The sequence below is a fragment of the Oryzias latipes genome, chromosome 16, assembly GCF_002234675.1.
Source record: "Oryzias latipes chromosome 16, ASM223467v1".
Lineage (NCBI taxonomy): Eukaryota > Metazoa > Chordata > Actinopteri > Beloniformes > Adrianichthyidae > Oryzias > Oryzias latipes.
This window is the reverse complement of record NC_019874.2, coordinates 21,001,945-21,023,253: the sequence shown is the minus strand read 5'-3', so window position 1 is coordinate 21,023,253 and position 21,309 is coordinate 21,001,945. Positions and strand designations below refer to the sequence as shown.

At 41.1% G+C, this 21,309-nt stretch overlaps 1 protein-coding gene across 6 annotated transcripts in view; it reads right to left on the bottom strand.

Annotated features, from left to right (window-relative positions):
• Window positions 1-1,246: 1,246 nt before the first annotated feature.
• The window catches only part of pou2f2 (POU class 2 homeobox 2), a 47,068-nt gene continuing 27,005 nt past the window's right edge, over window positions 1,247-21,309 (bottom strand). The window contains exons 1-16 of one of the 6 annotated variants that reach the window (XM_011485492.3): window positions 20,039-20,212; window positions 16,188-16,253; window positions 16,000-16,040; window positions 15,739-15,795; window positions 14,251-14,370; window positions 13,767-14,078; window positions 13,383-13,482; window positions 13,210-13,301; window positions 12,965-13,114; window positions 12,741-12,882; window positions 12,515-12,663; window positions 12,211-12,408; window positions 11,909-12,135; window positions 11,225-11,293; window positions 10,858-10,931; window positions 1,247-8,634 (exon numbers count right to left, since the gene is read on the bottom strand). In XM_011485492.3, the coding sequence (XP_011483794.1) occupies window positions 8,306-8,634; window positions 10,858-10,931; window positions 11,225-11,293; window positions 11,909-12,135; window positions 12,211-12,408; window positions 12,515-12,663; window positions 12,741-12,882; window positions 12,965-13,114; window positions 13,210-13,301; window positions 13,383-13,482; window positions 13,767-14,078; window positions 14,251-14,370; window positions 15,739-15,795; window positions 16,000-16,040; window positions 16,188-16,253; window positions 20,039-20,093 (2,181 nt within the window). In that variant the 5' untranslated portion in view covers window positions 20,094-20,212 and the 3' untranslated portion in view covers window positions 1,247-8,305. Of the gene's footprint in view, window positions 8,635-10,857; window positions 10,932-11,224; window positions 11,294-11,908; window positions 12,136-12,210; window positions 12,409-12,514; window positions 12,664-12,740; window positions 12,883-12,964; window positions 13,115-13,209; window positions 13,302-13,382; window positions 13,483-13,766; window positions 14,079-14,250; window positions 14,371-15,738; window positions 15,796-15,999; window positions 16,041-16,187; window positions 16,254-20,038; window positions 20,213-21,309 lie in introns of those variants that run through there. The other 5 variants (XM_011485490.3, XM_011485491.3, XM_020710596.2 and 2 more) reach the window with 5 other exon arrangements.

Below are 21,309 nucleotides of genomic sequence, written 5' to 3'. Positions count from 1 at the left end.
CAATTTCATGTCAGAAACACTAAGTTTCATTAAAGGTATAAAAAAAATACATTAACATATGGCCAGAATACACATTTTTTTCGCTTTGCTGAGAAAGTACTGAAAAGTAAAGAAATTAAATTAAAATTTCTAACCTCCGCACTGAAAACTAAAGCCAGATGCAACACACAAGAATTAATCCTCATTTAACTGAAAAAAGGAATAATAGTTTAATAATAATATCAATTTATTTTTTTCATTATTTTTAAACCATAGTTTTTGTAGTTTTAAACTTTTTTAGTAGAAACATATGAAAATTTGTTACTTAATTTTTATACAAAATTTTGTATGTTTTACGTGAAGAGAATGAACAAGTTGAGCAGAAATATTGAGTCTTTTAATTAACAGATTTAACTTTAAAATTGTTCTCAAATCTTCAAATTTACAAAAATATTAATAAAATGCTCTCAATCAAAGAAAAGCGTAGCCATAAATTCTTACTAAGAGAAAAAACAAGTATTTTGTCAGAAGAACACTAGGATCTTAAAATGTATTTATCACAATTTTTTTAAAGCTCTATTCAATTTTTTTCTCTTTCTCATCTACTGTTACAAAAAAAAACACTTCATGCCTTCTTAGATTTGATAGTTGTTCACTCCTCTCATCCAGGTTAAGAAACAAGTGTGTCCAAATAAATAAACAAATAAAAAACACACAAAAAACACTTAGCAATTGCTTGCCCTTAGAAATTATTAGTTTACAAGGTGAAAAACAGTTTATTAGCTTTGAAAATTACTTGAAATTATTTACCCATATTTTATTCATTTAATTTGATTGTTTTTATTTATCATTTCACTTCCAAGAAATAGTTTTCAGGAATAAAAGAAGTAATTTTAAAGTCCACTTCTACCCATTTATTTTGTGTTACCTTTGTATTTATGTGATCAGCTTTTTAAAATTACATTTACAGCATATGAATCTAGTTGAGTCATATTCACACAAGCATGTTTATCTCATTTGTTTACAGTTTTTTCACAGTTGCCTCTTATACATGAGCAGCTGCGGACACTTTGTGTGAACTCCAATAGCAGAGATTGTAAATCTGACACCACCCTCTTGTGGTGAACATTGGATATGACATGTAGTTCCTGTTTAGGGGAGGAGGTTCCTTCAAACCAAGTGAAACCTGTGGTTCAACATGAAAACACGTGCAAGTATCGGAGCGGAAAGTAAAAAAAAGAAAAGAAAATCACTAGAGACGAGAGTGTACAGTTTTTGTTTCCTGTTTTATTTGGATGAATGAAACACTTTCAGTTACAAAAAATTACTTAAAATGAACAACACTGTACAATGAACAAGCTGATTTATTTTTCTTCTTTTTTGGCTTTCAAGATAAATACACTAAAAGGCTAAGTTGCTACCACAGGAGGAGAGAAAAAGGTGCAGACAGAAGGGACAAGAAGGGAAAAGACATGGCGAGAAAAAAAAAGGAAGAAGTGATGGTGACACAAATACACCTGCGCACACAAACACACAATCACTCAAACCTAAAATAGGGATGCACTCTGACTGCTGTGAGAAGGGGAATTAAAGCTACATGTGGTAGGAAGTTGGCAAACGTACGTCACAGTTGGCAGCACCAGTCTTGTGTCGCGTGCAATCTTGTCAGAACAACAAGGGATCTTTTTGTCTTCCAACAACCAAAACGCTCCACACCCAGGCTGTTTTCACACACACGAACACACCCACACACACACACACACACACACACACACACACACACAAACACACACACATGCACAGGTGTAACAGACCAAAGTCCTCCCCCAACAGAAAAGCAACCACCTCCAGGGAAGAATTCCCCTCGAGAATGTTTTACATTCGCATATGGACGCATGGGGTCCACAAAAGATGGCAAAAGGTCAGACGTCAGAATTAAACACTGGGGCGACCCGGATGAAAACAGGGGGAGTTGGGGATGGGTTTGGATGGGGGGGGGTTAAGCAGAACTCTGGCAGCACGAGCAGAGAAGACACAAACTCAAGAAGGATCCGAACAGCTACAAAGATACCAAGAGAAACTTCATTATCATCATCATCATCATCATTATCTTCGTTGTCACCATTGTGATCATCAGTAATTATGAGAAGGTTAAGATTATTCCTCCAAAGACAAATACTTAAAAATATACATTTCATCATAATTATTATTATTTTCCCTTTGGATGTCTGAGGTTAATGCTTCACAGACCGGCTCGCTAGGTGACGACCCAAAAGGGCTACAGAAGGCTTTGAGTCGAAGATCAAGTTCTTTGGCTTTAGTCTTTAACATCTGACTTGCTTTGCTGTGTTGCTGGAGAACCTTTGGACTACAGCTATTGTAGAAAAACATAGAGAAAGAGGAAAGAGATGAGGAGAAGGAGAGTGCGTGGAGGAGAGTGGGAGGAGGAAGAGGCAGCAGATCTTGTTTTCTCAGCTCTCTTTGTCTCTCTTTCTATTGTTATCACTTGTGTCTTGAGATACTCAGTCCCATAGCTGTCATGTGACCATTTTGGAGGAATTGTTTGTGGGAGTTGCACCAAAAGATTTGGATCTTTTTTGTGTGTGTGGGTTAGCTTCAGCACCAAGACTGGAAACAGGTGGGTAAAGCTCTGCCTAAGCAGGCTGGAAAAAATGAATCACAGCTGCTTTCAGCCACCAGTGTGGGGAGCTCCACTACTTTCTAACTCGGAATAGAGGTGATGCAGTCACAGGTTGCATCGGCACTTCAGTTTGAAGGTTCCAACTGTATAAAAAGCAACTTGTTAAAGATCCAATCCAATGAGAATGGTGTTTTGAATAGGCCCTTGTAATATTTTTCTCAGGATGAAGGGCATAGATTAAGAAAATTTTGATTAAAATTGCATTTCTGAGTATTCTTTTATTCAAATTGTTGTGAATCAGTAGCAGACGAAAACATGCTGTTGGAAGAATCCTGTAGGTGTGACATAGGTGCTACAGTTGGCAGTCCACAAGCTCCCTGCTCCACTCTATTCCGATTTATCCACTTGTAGACAAACATATCCATATATTTGTTTCCCTCTTCTGAGTTGGCATTTGGCTCAAAACTCTACAGCTGGAAAGCTTCAATATTGCTCGCCATGTTTGTTGCACCACTACTTTTAAGTTAGGGTTGTGAGTGGCTTTAAGCAGATGGATGATGGGAAATGAGGTCAGACTTACTCTGTACCAACAGTCCCACCCACATCTCAGAGGTGAATTTCTAATGCCCTGTTGCTGCTCTGCAGAAACTATTCTAGAATGCAGCACATAATCTTTGATTTAGGCTAAAAGCGGCATAATCATAATTAAAAGACCAATGGGAACACTTTTACAATAGATCAAAAGATGTTTGGAGTGGGACTTCAACTGGGTTTACTTACTGATTTTGATTTTTAAAAAATGGAATTGGTGTAAATTTGTACTTGCTTGATTAGATTTGCTTGTTTTTGTCTTCATGGTAGAACTGAAGGAACTAAACATAGTTTAAATCAGTCTTACATTACCTTTAAAGCTAAGTTTCTTTGAATTTTCTCTTTTTGCTACCAGTCTTTATGCATAAACTGAACTTTTCTCCTGATGCAACCAACCAGAATGCTTTTAAAAATCCACATCTATATGAAACCGAGTATAAAAACTGTAATTAAAGTAGAGATGAGGGGAAGATGGAGGAAAATCGAAGAGAAATTTAAGATTTGAGGGAGCTTCTACATTGTGTTAGGTCCCAGGGCAGGGCATTGACTTTGGTATCATTCAGGTTGGGGGTATCCCCACCACAGAGACCTGTACTTTGCATCTGGTCCCTTAAACCATGATCTTCACAGCACAGAGCAGCGCTTCCTTCATTTCCCCCTCAATACACAAGAGAGACAAAAAGAAAAAAAAGAGCAAAAGACTCTCAGTATGAGTCCAGATGTTTTGATTCGTGCACACATCTTCCTCCCACGCTCCTCACATACATCTGTCTGAGCGTGTCACCTAGCAACCTCGGTCTCAGCCACTCCCCGCTCCCCTGCTCCACGGACCTCCTTTAGGACCCCAAAGACCAGAATGCGAGCCGGGTTTTGCTCTCTGAGGCGTGAACCTGAAGTTTTATGAAACCAAAACCAGATCGGATCTTCAATCTGTGCCTCAGAGCAACCTGCAGTCCAAGTTTGACAGGGAGGATCTGGCTCAGGTTTGAGGAGAGGGCCATGTTCAAAGCTCAATACACGGTGGGTGTTTTCAGGGGGACAAGGTGTGTGTATGTGTGTGCTGGAGAGCAGAAACCAGTGCGGCCTATTCTATGGCACCTTCTAAATCTTATGGAGTAAAACGATCTGATCAGCATCAGATCATGACTTACTTCTGTTAGTTTTCAGCCACACTGGTCAGCTTCCCAGCAGAAACGGGCACATCGTCCACACTTGCCCACGAGAACCCCACATTTTAAAGCATTCATCTATTTGGTTTATCATCAAAGAACATGAGGTATATGATGAACTATCTCTCTTTTACATCCTTCGTAGGATGAGGAAACAAGTCAAAACGTCATACAAAAAAGTGGAAACAAAAGGTGAAACAGAAACATGAAAAAGATAAAACAGTCAAAGAAAGAAAATACACCCAGGATTTAGAAATCACCCTCATCTTTTGCCTCTGTTTTTTTTTTTTTTTGCTCTTTTCATGTACAGACATTTTTCCTATTTGATCTTTTTTTGGGTTGGTTTTTGGTCGTGTAGCTGATAAAGCTTTAAGTGTGTTCCCCCTTTGGAGAAAACAGAGAACGGAAGCAGCACTGTGCCTCAAAGAGAGCCTTGTGTTGTGACTCAGGCATATTCATGTTTTTTTGGTTTCTTTTTTTTTTTTAAATCTTTGTCTAAATATAAGCACACAAAGGAAAGTGTACATCTGGAAAACACCAAATTCACACTGAACTCAAAGGTGTCTGTTTCTCACAGTGCTGCCACATCATGAACCCCTCAACCTCTCCGAAAGGAAGTTAGATTTCGACCAAAGCTTGCATTTGTACCATTGAGAGAGAAACCGCAGAGAACCTATACAAGAAAAACCTTGCACAAAAAACATCCAATAATATAAAAAGCACCTCCAGAAATAAATTAACAAATAAATAGCAAGATAAAAAAAGCCTAAAATGAAAAAGAAAGAAAAGAACACAACCCTGAATAAATAGTACAATCAAAAGTCTACATAGTGATTTAAAAAAAAGGAAAAGTCCAAAGAGAGAGAGATAGTTGAAATTTTTGGTCATTTGGTTATTTTCACCAATGTTTTAGGATCTTTGTTTTTTCTCAGTCTTTTTTGTAAGTTTTTCTTTTTAATACATTAGTGATAAGTAAGCAGTAGAACATAGATCTTATTTTCTACAAAATCTATAGAAGCACTAACAGATACATTCCGTCTAAGAGTCAGTGTGGAGAAAAAGGTTTCACCTTTAAGGTGCAAACCCCACATCTAAAGCTTGGTTTCGTGAAAAGATTCCTGTGTTTGCCTGGTGTGGGGCAAACCAAATCCTCTTTGGAATACTGGAACATTAACTTCCGACCTGTCGGCTCAACCGAGGCATCCGCTGAGCGTTGTTTTACTTCAAGTTGCTGTCTTTGGGGTCAAAGTTGCATGACGTAACTGCGTAACTAGCCGCCAAGTGCAACTTTCACACAGAAAAATGCACAGTCAGACCTCAGACGTCCCGTTTCTCCACATTCGAACGGAGAAAGAGCAGCTACTGTTACTTCAGTATTTGGTTTGACAATTTTAGTGTTTGCTATTCAGCTCTTTGTATTTGGCTTTTTGCTTTTTTTTTCCCCTCGCAAGACAGTCTGTTTCTTTATCTAATAAAATTCTGGAAGCTAAATTTTCACAGTATTTTTTTTTCCAACCACCTGATAAAAAATCTAGCACGACTACCAAAAAAAAATAAAAATAAGGAGCTCTCATAGTAAGTAAGCGAGTATGTTATTCCAAATAAGTAATAAGCACTAAAATACAGTACATAAAACGGCATCAAGAGACACAGCAGAGATAAAACAATCGGAACAAACCAACAGAAAAATAAAAACTGATTTCTTTTAGAAGATTTCAGTTCAGTGAGGTCATTTGCGTTTAGCTCCATCCAGGACCAGAGAGCTGAGCTGGAGAAAGGGAGGCAGGGAAGTGGAGGAACAGTCTGTCTTTTTGCTCACCCGTCTGTCTGCCTGTCTACTCATCCCTCCATCCACAGTTTGAGAGAGGGGCTGCGGCCCTAAAAGCTAACAGAAAGACAGGCAGATGGCTTCTCCTCTTTCAACACTGGCACTTTGTACTTCCTCCCTGTGCTCCCTCCAGCCACATTTGGTTTGGGTTCTTTTTGGTTTGCTTCTCCTTGGGTTGTGTTTTTTTTTTATTTGGTTTGGATTTATTTTTGGTATCCTCTTACAAAAAAAAAAAAAAAGTATGACGCCACAGTTCAGCGAGTCCTGGAATAGCATTAGTCAGAGTAAAGGATAAGTTTCCTACATAAAGCTTCCCCAAAAAAAAGAGCTTTGGGACAGGCCAGGTGGAGGGGAATGCATCCCACTTCTGCCACCAAATGTCAGTATGTCTTTATTGTCTTCATGTCTTGGCTGAAGCTCTTTAAGAGAAGCCAAGTCTTGAGAATGCTTTGGTATCCATTCGAGAATTAATGGCAGTGTGAAAAATGAAATAGATGGAGTGATGATTGAAACAGACAAATGTCAGTAAACATGTCTAGACATAAAGGTGTTGGAGCATGTGTGCTGATTGGAGAGGCAGAAATGAGAGCCAGCTGTGACTAAACTTGGCTTTATTGACTTATTTAGCCTTTAATCTCAAAGATTATTTTTTTAGATCTCCAATCAGAGTCGTATTTCATACTTTGATCAACACTTCTAACAAACGTGTGTCAAGTTTCACGTTCATTCCGCTGCAGAGTTTCCATTAAAGCGTTCTGTTCAAGAGTTAGGAGAGAGCGGTCCGATTAAGCCGACAAGATGTCAGATGTTTACGTTGTAATGAATTTATTCACACCTTGAAATGAACGTGTGCTAGCTTTATCTGTGATCTATCGGCACTTTGTGAGGGCTGTGACGAGCATTCCCCCCCCCCAATTTTGTCATCTGCCTTCCTGTGGACGAGCCACATTTCAACACACGGCGTGATGATACAAAAATGCATGATGCAGACAAAGATGATGATGATGATAGTGATGATAACCAAACCCTGCAGCTAACACTTCAAAAGCGCACAGCAATAAATAGGAGCTACAAAGACTTTTGGCACTAATAAATAATCATAATCAAAGAAAAAAAAAACTATACTTCAGGTTTAAAAAAAAAAAGAGAGACAGATGCTAATCTAAGCTCTTATAACCAGAGGTAGGTAAAGAGACAGCAGTTCTAGCAAACATTAATGAGTTTGTGACAGAAAAACATTTACAAATTCATCTTGAGGGAGAACCTGCGAGACACATGAGCTGACAAGGACAGGATGAGTCAATGGCAGGGCGGGTTGGTGCTTGCATGTTTGTGGGTGTGTGAGAGTAGCAGTAGAGTACTGGTCCTGGATAGCTTCAGTATTTACACGTCCTTTGAATAAAGCTTTTCTTTCCATATTTTTGGTTTTTGGTATTTGTGATTTTGGTATGGTTGTCTTTTTTTTTCTTTTTTTTTGTTTGTCACCATGTATTCTTCTTCCTCCTCAGGTAAATTTTTGGTTTAAACGTATCCTCTCTTCGCTTCCTTCAGACCTGCAGCTTTTCAAAATAAGATAATGATTAAAAAATGCCTAACAGTCCTCCTCTTCATTTCTTTGTCCTTGCTGCCATTCCTTTGTCGTAAAAGTAATCTTTTGTCATTTTTGGTTTATGCTCTTCAACATGCATCTCAGCCATCTCTTCCATCTCTTTGCTGAAGCAGTCACTGGTTTGTTTTCCGTCAGAGAGGAAGAGCTGCAAGGTGCCACGTCGATATCACGTGTTAAAGACAAAAAGGTCCCATGCTGTCTCCTTTTCATCTGTTTGGATAAATAAAGACTTTTTGGTTTCAATCTTTCCCCTTTCCTCTTTCCTCCCTTTTCCCTTTTTTTGGTTTCTTTCCCTTCCTCTCTCCTCTATCATTCTTTGTATTTTTGGCATTGAAAGACTGGGAGAGAAAGAGGGAGAGTTGTTGCAAAAAATAAAAGGAAAAAATGGAAGAAGAGCATCTGAAAGAGAGAAAGAGATCGCTTTGGTGTGAAAAGGTGAGGTTCTTGTATCCTCCGGCCTCCTCCTCTAAAATTGACCTTTGGCGTGGTCACTCAATCTTGGCTCCGCCCAGGGATGGTGGGCTGTGGCCCATTTCACTGGACAAGCATGAGGAGGCGGGGCTAGAGCAGGGAGAGGGGGAGCAGGGTGTGGGGCTGATGCTGCTGACTGAAGGGAAGGGTGAGGCCTGGGAAACTTTGGCTACAGCACCGCTGACCAATCCAGCGCCGGGGTTCTGGCCCATATGGAGCAAGGTGGGGTGGTTGAGGAAAAGGGAAGAAGCAAGGGCCCCTCCTTGGCCCCCAGAGGCCCCCACTATTGCCTTGCTGCCACCCTCAAGAGTGGAAAGAGGCAGCTGGCCACCACTGGCTGCTAGAGCTGAAGAGAAAAAGAAGAAGAAAAAAACAAAAAGAAATTTTTTTATCACTTTGCAAAATCACATTTATCTTCATCACTTTTACTTTGTATTTAGATTTTAGCATTTAATATTGTTGCTGTTTAGAATTCTTTCTTCATAACCAAATATTTCCTGAGTACGGCTGGGCAATATCCAGATCTAAACGACCAACAAAGCAAAGTCAGACTTTAAAGCGAAAAAAAATAAAAATTCATGCTGATTTATGTAATTCAGGCTGATGTAGTAAGTTATGTGCCACACAAGACTGATAAAATGAAAGACCTGTAGCATTGTTCCAATGTGAGAAACAAAAAATATTTTATATTGAAATATTTTTAATGTGGCTAAACTTTTTGAGAATCATTGGTATAATGCATGAGAAATGTACAAAAACCTTTAACTATACAATTTCCTCTAATTGTTATAGAAATAGGAACTTGTTCTTCTCTAAACTGATCAGTTATTTAAAATACAGCTTAAATCTACTGAATTCTATTCTTTATTTGCAGATAAATGTTATACTTAAAGGTATGCAACAGTTTCTTCTGACACAATGGATTAAAAGGAGGAACAGTTTTGTAAAGATGCCTGTGTTTTGTACTTTAGAGCTGTAATCAATTTTTCATTTATTTATTACAGTTTTTACTAATTACACACAGAAAACAGTGTTTTAATGCCACAACTTTTGAACTATTTGTGTACTAGGAGCTTTTTCCATAAAAAAAGAATATACATAAAAAGAAACTTAAGTGGGAAAAAGTAAAGATAATGATTTTTATAATTAACCAAATCGGGTAAGCCTTTTAATATGATTTTTCAAATGACGCTCAAGACACATTTATGTAATTAAATTAGAATTTTGTCATGTTTGAATTGTTTGATTTAGGGTTTTTGAAACTTCAACTGAAATTGTCTTAATTTTATTTAGATTGTTGGCATTTGTAAAACAAAACAAAAAAAAAAAAACTTTAGATTTCCATTTGAGAGTTTTCATTTAAATAAAATGAAACTTCTTTGTAAAAAATTTGTTGTATTTTTATTTTCCCAGAGTCCTACAAGCTTATATCACACAGCAATTGATCAAAAACTACCCCAGACCTTCCAGTACTAGTGGCGGTTGCTTAAAACAGAAGAAATTGGATCAGTATCAGTTTGTCTAAACTCCAGCAGACTGATCGTAAAAGGACCGACAGTTCCTCCTAAGGTTAGCTGACCTGTAAGTCGGGTTGTTATGGAAACAAAATCCATGATCGGCTCTTTTTCACTAGCAGCACAACATGTTTGCAAAGAACAGACTTTTTAGACATGTTCACTTAGTTTTTTGCAGCACAAAAGCATGTTTGTGTGATGGATCCTTTCTGATCAAATGCTTTTTTCGATTGGTTTAAATTCAAGGTGAGAACTGAAATGGGACAACAAAATTCAACATTTGACATAAAAAGGTTTTTCAAAATAAACCTTTTATGACTGTAACAACAAAGCCAAAAAATAAAAATGAATGCATTTAAAAAAAAAGTGTGATTTGCAAGAAAGATGATATGAAAAGTTTGAATTCTACTGATAAATGACACAGCACAGACTCACACACAAACACAGGAGCCCCCACACTGACATGAGCAGCACAGACATTAAAGGGTGAAATCATGGATAAAGATGCCAACTAATGAAAAATAAGCTTTATTTCTGCTCTTCATCTCAGCTGCCTTTGCTGTGGATGAGCGAACATGCCTGGCTGTCTGTTCCGCTGCATCTGCAGTCAGCCAGTGAGACTTCACCCATGTGTAAATGTATTACTCATCATCCCACTTCTGCTTTTTACACCCCCCTTCCCCCCCTTCTCATCTTCACCTCAAGAACGATTAAAAACAAGCTGAGATGAACTGATGCTGGGCACTGCTCCAGAACTCACTGCACATTTCTGAGCTATTCTCGTTTGGTTTCCTAAGTGTGGGACGGAGGAAAAGGTGATGTGTCATGGACAATATGTGGATGTGAGCGTAGGTGGGAAGTTCTCTGAGACAAAATACCGGCAAAATATCTGCATTTTTATTATTTGTCCTGTGAAGCTGATACTTTTTCCAAAGAATGAATAAAATAGAACAAAGTGCTCTGTGCTTTAAAAGTAGCATTTAGGCTATCAGCAGGGTCATGGGTGAACTTTTCCTGCCTCTTTTCCCTCCCCCATCTCTGTTTCTCTCACACACCTTGGATGGTGGCCAGGGGATTGTTACCGAGGAGGGCTTGGTTCATCCCCGTGTTAACTCCCATCACATTGTTCCTGTTGTGGCACACGCACCCACAAGCGTGCAAGCATGTACACGAGGACAGGCAGCCAGAGGAGGAAAGGTGAGGAAAAATAACAGCAGTTTTAGAAGCAAGGACAGGCGGAGGGTAAACTTCTTCCCAGCACATGTAAAGAGCAGAAACCTGCTGACAGATCAGCTGGACGCACAACGAGAGGTTAGAAATGCAGGAAGAGAAACAGAGCACTAACAATTAAATGCCACTAATTTACATTCAATCACAATGTCAAATTTTACATCCATGTTTTTGAGTTTCTGCTGTCTTCACCTCAAGTTTGCAGCAAAGTCGGTGATGTAGTTAGACATTTCACCGTTCTTTTTACCCATACGCCATAAACTGTGAAGAGAAGATCACACAAGCACACAGGGTTAGCACGTCCTGCTGAAAATGAGAAAGTTGTGGTATTAGGATACGTGTGTGTTTGGCATCAACTGCTAAAACAGGTGAACCAAACATGACGCAGTGCAGCATTCAAGGTGATTGTCTTTATGGAAATGTGTGGCTGTTTGAAGTTGAAGCATGTGACACATGCTTTGCACCAATAATGGGAACCACAGGCAAAGAAACAGAAATGATTATTGTTGTTGATGTAAGAAATAATTTAGGTCAATAACTCTTTTTTTTTTTTACGAAAGTGGTAATTGATTTCTTCTAAATCCCACTTAAAAAAAGATTTCTGCAAGGAAGTTCTGCAAAAGTTGGGTCAAGACAAGTCTGATTTAAGATCTGTCAGAATACAAATAAACATGGCATTTTGGCGTTAAAAGTTAAAACTGGAAATTCCCCCCACTAAAATGAGTAAATAAAGGAACAAAAAGGGGGGGTTAAAAATCAAGAAGAGCAGCATACAGTTTCCTCATTCAGCGCCTGTTATGACTGTTTGTGATGAGTTATCCCCAACTGAAAAAATAAATGTAGGATTCCTGGCTGTGTGCAGGGATTTCCTCTTACCCCGTGTTAAGGTTCAGTGTGCTGTGGCTGGGAGTGGCGGGGCTGGCTGTGCTGCGGGGAGGAGGTGGAGGAGTTGCCGGGGAGGGTGCGGAGCTGAGAGGGGGGTGGGCTGAGCTGAGAGAGGGATGGGTGGAGGTGAGGCTGGAGGTCATGGGGCAGACGGGAGACATGGTGGTCACCGTTGTGCTGCTGAGAGTGGTCACGGCCTGGGACAGCTGGCTGGACATCTGTTGAAGAAAAACATGTAGATAACACGGATCTGGGGAAAAAGGGAAGAAGTTGTGTGAATATTTGATCTTTACCATGTGAGGGCTGTAGCAGGGCGGTTTGTGCACTTGTGGGGCAGTGGGGGGCTGGCTGGGCAAGGGAGGAGTGGCACTGGATGGGTTGATCCGCTTCTCTTTTTGTCGGCGGTTGCAGAACCAAACTCGGATCACCTCCTTCTCCATGTTGAGCTGCTCTGCGATCAGCAGGATCTCCTCAGAGGTAGGCTTCTGGTTCTGGACAAAAAGATGAAGACAAATGCTGATCCTTTGACCCACTGCTAATTCTAACAGGCAGAACAGCTTCTTTTACCAAATAATTCCTTGAGTCTTGAAGTCTTACCGTCAGAAATGATCTTTCCAGAGCCACTCGGACATTTGTCTCTATGCTGGTTCTCTTCTTTCTGCGGCGACCTGGAACCCCCTCAAAGCCCAGAGAGGGAGAGGACAGGGAGCTGGGGCTGGGCAGGGTGCTGTCTATAGACATGGTTTCTGAGACACATATTCCATCCAAGTTAACGCAACAGAGGCTAAACATGCAGAAAAAAAAACCTCGGAAAAGTTCCAACCTGCATCATTGAGCCACTTCTCCAGCAGTGGCTTCAGCTTGCACATGTTCTTAAAGCTCAGGTTAAGAGCTTCAAAGCGGGAGATGGTGGTCTGACTGAAGTCATTGCCGTACAGCTTCCCCATGGCCAAACCTACGTCTCCCTAACAGAAAAATGAGGAAAAGCCCAGTTCAGTTTGAGCAAAGACCAAAGACATCCTACGTATGTCACATGTCTGTCCGTGCCTGTGTGAAGCCCAGTTTGATGCGTCTCTGCTTAAAAGTGCGGGCGAACTGTTCCAGCTCTTCCAGGTCGCTGGGCTCCTCAGGATGAGAGGTCACTGAGGGCGCCATGGTCACACCGCCACTGGCACTCACATCTGTGGTCTTATCTCGCTGCAGCGCGCACAACACCAAACATGAAATTGAGAATGAGTGTTAGTTCATCACCGGATGAACTTTTGACTTTTCCCTTGGCTAAAATCCCAAACCTGTGGCTGGAGTCCCATTCTCGTCGGCGCAGAAAGGAGGCTCCCTTGGTTTTGCTGAGGTAGCGGTATAAGATTTGGTGTTGACAGGAGTCCTGTTCAAGAAAAGAAGCACATTATCAATTGGTGAGGCATCAAAACATGCGCATCTGCAACTGAAAAGGGGGCATCCCCACCTTGTTGACACTGCTGTGCCTGTGGGAGGAGAAACTGGGACTGGAGTGGATGACCAGGCACAAACACCAACTGCTGGAGATGCAGCAACTGTTGAATGTCCTGCCAGAGAGATGGTCAGAGCTGGTTATTCCTCAAAATCAAAGAGGGCACAGAAAGAAAAAAATATGTTGTGATTTATTTGGGAGGATTCTAACCAGAAGACGGAAACAACAAGAAAACCTTTAAAAAACAAACAGGGAAAACAATATAAAAAGGAAAAAGGCAAAGGGTGCAAAAAAGCAAAGTGAGCCATTAAAGGCGCAACATGTGGCGTTTCTGGTTCTGTGGACCGACAGAAGTTCCTCAATCAAGCCGATGTTCAGCCTTTGATTGGCAGTCCGTACCTGGGCGGTCAGCTGGATTGGTTGGGAGAGGGTGAGCTGGGGTGGAGGAGGTGGGACGGGGACACTTTGGCTGCTCTCTTCCTGTGTGCTCTGTCCCTGGGACTGCGAGTGAGCCTGCTGGCTTGTTTGCTGCTGCTGCTGGGTTTGCTGATTTGCTGCTGCAGCTGCTTGAGCTTGCTGATTGGCCTGGGCAGCTGCACGGGCAGCGTGGGCCGCATGGGCTGCATTGGACTGCTGCACAGCGGCAGCCAGGAGTTGCGCCTGAGCCTGCTGCAAAAGCAACTGCTGCTGTGCCGGCAGCAGGGCTGTCAACTGGCAAAGAGGAAGGGAAAGAGGAGGGGGAAGATCGAGAAATAGGATGAAGAAGGAAACCCAAACAAGGAGAGACAGGGAAAAGCAAAGTTTTCAAAAAAGTAGCGCCAGTGAAGTGAGTAAGGCAAAAGCAAAGCAGAGGGCTGGCTTTGATGTGTCCGTGTGATCTTACCCCTGCAAGCTGGGAGCCAGTCAGCATGAGCTGTGTGTGTTGCAGGGCTGTCTGCTGAGGGGTCGGGCCGTGGGAGGGTGAGAGGCCGGGGGACATTTCAGTGCACTCATCCATTTTATTCTGCAAAGATGACAAAAATGTAAATTACAAAGTGGATAAAACAATACCAAAAAAACGGGGCTATCTAAACCCTATTATCAAAGACCCACTCCAATAAAAACTGTGCTTTCAACATTCAGAAGTGTGTGCTCTAAAAGTAAATGTTGGGGATCCGACCACTAAAAAAAAAAAAAAAAAAAGGATTTAAAAAACAAAACCTTATAGCTCTAAATTGTTAAAGACCCAGTCCAATGAAAAATGTGTTTTTGGTTCTTTTAAGATGTTCTTGTAGATTTCTTTCTCATGATGGAGGACATATATAACAAAAGTTAAGATTAAAATAGCATCTCTAAAGTCTTTCTTTATTCAAATTGTTGTGAATCAGGAGGAGACGAAAAAATGCAGTTGGAAAAACCTTGTAGTTGTTACATAGAGACTACAATCGGCAGGCCACAAGCTCCCTGCTCCAATCCATTCCAATGCATCCATTTGCAGACAAATAGATCCATGGATGTCTTTGTTGTTCTCATCCAAGCTGGCATCTGGCTTAAAACTGTACGGCTGAATAGCTGTTAATGTTAAGTAGAGGTTGTGAGGGGCCGTAAAATAGGGGGAGAGAGTGTAAACAAAGGGATGATGCCCACAACTCAGAAGTGAATTTCTGATAAACTACTGCCACTCTGCAGAAACTATGTCTTAGAAATCGACACATTTTTGTTTTTTGGCCAAAAAACAGCATAATGACAATTAAAAGACCACTGGACATTTCATTAATCTTTTTGGAATTCCCCAGACTGATTTGAATTAACTCATTCAGGGCCCTGACAGGAAAAAGAAGCCATTTACCTCTCAAAGTTTTATCATAAGACATTTGCTAGAGATTAGGCGCGTGTAATCGCTCAAAATTCTCTTTATCCAGCCTAAGTGAATGTGTCTGCTGTGTGCTTTCGCACAATGGAATCATCTTTAATTTTTTTTCCCAGGACACGTATGTTTGAACAACCAGGAGGATTCTCTTCCAGCTAAGTCATTTGCATATCTGCTGCGGTACAAAAATGATTTCAGCTTGTGGTGAGAGGAGTAATCCCTGCAAGTCTTAATAGTTTAACTCAGAGTTTGTAAAAGAAAGACTGCTATCATACTCTTAAGCTCTTTGTGAATCTGTTTACGTTAAAGACTGGGTGGAGAGGCGACACATTATCAACCTCAACGTCCACAAAAGAGCAATTCAGAGCATAGAAAGTGGCACAAAGATGAGGCGGCCCTACTTTCAATACACCTACAGCGTAACGTTGGGACACAAAAGATGCACAAACACAGAGTCAGACTCTTGCACAGACATGCACAGGCAGATAACCCACCACCCCGGTCACACAACGGCAGACTCACCTTGCTGCTGCTCAGGTTTGGGGACAGTGGAAAGGAGCCGACCTTCATGGACTGAGCCTTTAAAAAAAAAAATCAAACAATTAGAGATCCTTAAAAATGCCATCATCTGTATGTCTTCATGGTGAACTCGACCTTTAGTTCTAACATTATTTGTGGCCTTGGATTTAAAAGGAAATTTGCTGAATGATGAAAATAACAGTTACTTGACACAGTGTAAAAAATAAAGTGGGAATTCCTTTTAATAATAATCACAAGACTCACATATACCTGGTGATTTAATTCAGATCCATTCCGCTCTGAATCTGCGTGGGGAGGAGAGGAAAAAGTGATCAATCGCAGCCTCGGCCTCGTTCGTGCGCACAGAGCTAACGTTTATAATTTCCAGTGCGTTGCTCGTGTCCGCCAATGATCGAACAAAGCAGGTTTAAATGGCTGCAAATCTCACTTACCCGCGCCCTCCATCGGGGAGTCAGCCCCGACCTTCTCAACCTCCACTGGCTTTGACATCATGATATCTGCAACAGGGAGACACGGAAGTTCCTAAATATTAGGGCAGAATAGACAAATAATTTAACGAAGCAGGTGATCTGATTCTAGATGACACAGAAGGAAAGAAGGCGTCTACGACGGTGATCTTATATTTGTTGGGGTTGTGTTTTCAGGTCACGGAGAGAGGCCTACTCACTGTACACCAAACCATACAGCTGAATCACTTGCTGCAGATTCCAGCCCACATTCATGCCCACATTCATTCATTCTTTCCAATCAGTGGTTTAACATAGGAGTAGACCCAATGTGTTTGCTTGTTCTAAATTTAACCCACGGTGTTTTCGTGGGAGGACAATAAATGTCTTGTGTTGTGTGTCATTCACTGCAAGATCATGTCGCCTTTTGCTTGATACTGTATTGGGACAGTCCCCTGGGCAACAGCCATGAATGGAGGGAGGCAAAAGAGTTAAGCTCCTATTATGTTCGTCACAAAAACAAGAAGGAGCACAGAGACATATATGAGTACAAGTCCAGGACAGTTTAGACAGAAGACACAAAAGTGGGATTGTGCTTCTGTAGATGATTGTTTTCCTGTGTTTGGTTTTCAGGCTATAGTATTATGTAATGTCAAAACCCTTTGTGTTTGTCTGAAGCCACAAACTGTAAAACAACTTTTTACCAATTGAAGCTTTATTTTTTTTCCCCTCTCTGGTTCTTGAGCTCATGACAAGCAAACACACACACAAGCACACACACACACCAAGCTACTTCCCTTTTGTGAAAGCATGCAAATCTGCCCCAACGACCAACTAATTATATCTGCCACCTGCATAATAAACTTGGTCTCCCTCCTCTATTCTCCTTCTCCCCATTTACCGCTCTTCTCTGCTTTAACTGACCTCCTTTCCACCTGACATTTCTTGCTAGCACCTCCATTGCCTCACGACGGTTCGTCAGATTATTCCATCAGCTTGTTGCCTTTGCAGAGGTGACAAAGTAAATGCAGTGGTCTTAATCTCAAGTGGTCAAGCACAGCCACCATTAGGGGGCAGCAGTCACCCATGGCTCCACTGACCACCTACACGTTTTCTATTTTCAATCGGCCGTCCCTCATACTTACTGACAGAGAAGTTCAATGATCAGATGGGGCAGCACCATTGCAGCACATTTGTTTAAGTGACAAACTGGTTTGGAGAACTACAGTAAAGAAAGGAGTTCCCTTAAAAAGAATCAGCTAATTTTGTCACCCACCATGTAAGCAAATGCTTACGGTCACTCTGGTGTATTTTCAAGCATCACACATGGAAGCAGTTTTTCCTCATGTTGCATAAACTCTGCTGCAAACACCTGAACAAAAAAAATCCAAAACAGAAAAAAAGAGCCTCCCTTTCAATCACAAAAAAGACACCTTAGTATCAATAAGTCATCCCAAACATTACTGGCAGAACTGCTGAGACTGTCATTATGAGCGGGGTGCAACGCTAAAGTCGCATCCCGTCCTCATCAGTCTGGGGCGTAAAATGCAGAGCTGCAAAAGTGCAGCCCGTCCTCCTGCTGTGCTGCCCGCTGCCAGGACACATGGTGATGCTATGTGTTGATTCATAGTTAAAAATGGCTGACAGACAGTAGCCCGGTGGATAATGTGGTCAGTAATACAGTTCTGGGGCAGTATATCAGCATGGTGTGTATTTTTCTCACTTCCCCTCCCGACTTCCCCTTGCACCGGGTTGAACGCTGAGTGCTAAACCCAACACTTACTGTCAGCGGGGCTATTAATATTAGCCTCCAGTCTCACTCTCTCTTTCAGTCCATCTTATAAAAGCTGCCTCTCTTTTACTGCTCCACACACAAACACACAACGAACTTCACTGCAAACTTATGGTGTAGTAGGCATTAAGAGAAGACACCAGTCTCAGTTCTGCACAAAACTTTTACAGAGATGATGAGAAGCTTTTTTGAACCACTTTAATCACCTTTTTTTGAAAAGGGGAGAATACAAAAATCCGTTGCGGAGTTATTTTGTGGTCCGACAAGGCCAAGAACATAAATGCTGTATAATCCTCTGTCATGATAAAGTGATGTAACAGAGAGAAGAAGGAACAAGAACATGCTGGTTCAGTCTGGACTGTTTCTGTTATTCTCCTCTGGGTATTTTGGGTAAGATGAAACTTTACTGCAATCATCCTGAAGAAACCCCATCAACCCCCACCCGACATCCTGAATCAGGGCGCAAGCCTGAACCAAAAGCACTGGAGTGATTAAATGTACAAATGGCCCCAAAACATCAGAAGTGTTACTTGAAATAAAATTATTTAAAATATTTTAGTTAACAATATAAAATTTAATCCAGATGGTTTTAATTACCAAATTTGCATTAAATTAAATACTAACTTTGCTAAGGGCAAAAAAACAAAACAATGAAAAGGTCTAATCCAACATTTTTTATATCTACAAAGGGCTTCAAATAAGGGCATAACAAAAAAGAAAAGACCTAATATAAAAAGTTAGAGCCAAAATATTTTTTTGTAAATTTTTGACTTTCTTTCTTAGTTTTTTTTTTTAACATAAGTTAAGAAAAATGCAACCCAGGCTCTGACTAAACATACTCAAAAGCTGCTTAAATAAATACAATTAATTATGTGTTTTAGTGAACACATTTTTATACATTTTACATTCATGCAAAGAGCAGGTGCTCAACCTTTATTTACTCACAAACAGACTCAAGTCCTTCATTCCACTCTATTAAGAATGATGGACCTCTGCAGTCTCACCCTGATGAGCAGTTTGGGGGTAACGTGGAATTGTTTGTGATAGTTTTCTCACATTTCTCATGTCCTGTAATGCAATGTTATACATGATGCTGTACAGAAAAGGTCATAGTCAAAAGACAATGCTTGAATGATCTTTGTTCTTTTTTTCATCAAATGTGAGAGGAAGGTGGAAGATAATGGCGTGAATTAGATCAACACTTTTTTTGGTTGTTGGACGTAGTGTGTTGTTCTGCTTGTTGCAGAGTGTGAGACGAATGTATCACTCAGTTCAGAGCAACTTTCCGGAGCACAGTGGTCACGCCACGTTAAACAGTGACTTGATTACTTTTTTTTTACTGCCATTAATACCCCCAATGGATAAAAAATGATCTCATAGTGGTTTTTTTTCAATGACAACAAAGACTGAGAAGCATGAGCAAATTGACATTTAGAATGTTTCTAGAAACGGGTGACTCAGCCAACATATTTTGATCCTCGCTGTTGGTCACCACTGACTGCTTTTAGCAGAGAAAAGCCAAAAAGCGTTGTATCCAAGTTTACCACTAAGGGTTATCAATACAAGTGAAGCATGTTGATATACTGCACCTCCTCAGTTCTTTTCACTTCTGCAGCTCCACAAAACATAATCAGACACATTTTTCTCTTTTTTTTCCCTATAATTTAAAATGTTACGCACCAAACAATATCAATACATAGAGTCTTCTTTTGCATTAAATATCTATTTGAGCAACTATTGCACACAAACAACGAACCCAAACACTTGTGAGGGCTCTGACCTTTCCTTCTGTCTGCGACAGGCGTCCACTCATCCATCTCTCCATCCATCATCCCTCCATCCTTCTTTTGCTCCTCGCCACCTTTCACCCTTTGATGTTCTCTAATTAGCTGCGGCTTGTTGGACCCAGTGGTATTAATCAACAGCATAGACACAGCTCTTGCTCTCCTTCGCACACGGGCCCTTTTCCCACACACCAGAGCTTAATTGGTCTTGGCAAATGAAGGCTGGGAAAGAGAAAGGAGCTGCACAGACAGGCACTCACCTGGCAACCACATACTGGAGAAGTCCTTTGCTGCTATTGCTGCTGTCTTGGTCATGTCTGTGTGAGAGCGTGTGGACCACCTGAAGAAAAACTCTCACGCGCCCTCCCTCTGCCGCGCTCTAACTCAAAGGATGAGTGCATTAAATCATATAATTGAGTAATTCGCCCTCCCCTCCCTCTCTTTCTCTGTCACACACGACAGTCCACACCCCCAAGGCCCCACCTCCTCCCCACATCCTGCAAAAGGCAGGAAGTAAGCCTCAGAGAATAGGAACTTAAAAATACAAGAAGAAAAAAAAGAAAGAAAGAAAGGAGGACGCACATTATAGAGTGGGAGAGAGTGAAAGAGTGAGGAGATCAAAAGAGATAAAAGAGGAGAAAAAGAGGGGGATGATGGGTGCCATCGGAAAGTGATGGCGCAGCTGGAAACAGCTACTCACACACACACACACACACACACCGACTTTGTCACTCGCGTAAGACAAAAACAACAAGCTTGACATTCTGGCCATAAAAAGTTTGACAGTTGGCACAACGTGGAACCAACAATGATTTAAACTTTTAAATTCTGCAAAATGCAACTCTCTATCCACACATACACACATTTGTGTGTTTCTTGTTGGAGTGTGGGGTGTTAGAGCACCCGTGGGTGTCAGGTGGTCTCTCGAAGGAGGTCTTCACCAACAACAGAAGATGTGAGACATGATCTCCAGCTAAGTTTAACCTTCTAAACCAAGTGGAAAGGAAAAAGTCAGTCACAACACGCACTGTACCACTGACCACGCCGCAATGTCAGCTGCGAGCAGAGACTCACCACACACAACACACATCAAGAGATGTCACACGTGATGGGTAGATGAGGCGTGACAGTGGAACAACACAGAGAGAAAAAGCTAAATGTGAGCCATCACCACTGCCGCCCACTTGGATTAAAAGACTAACAGCAAAACCATAGACAATCTAGTAGGAATGATCTTGATGAGACATGAAAGGATGTTTCAGCAGAAAATATTCTCTCAATTTTCAGTGTCTGCATCGACCACAAGGTGGCACTCTTTATTTTCCTACTGGTGAGCAAACATGTTCAATCCCCTGAAGAAAGATGGCATCACCTCCTTCTCTGTCCTTCTACCTGTGTCCCACTTCGCTCATTCAACATGTACAGGCAGTTTAACCTTAGGAATACTGACAGTGATCTACTCAACTGCTGAGAACACACTTAATACACTTTAATTATTACAGGAAGATTTTTCTCATTTGTCCACATATTC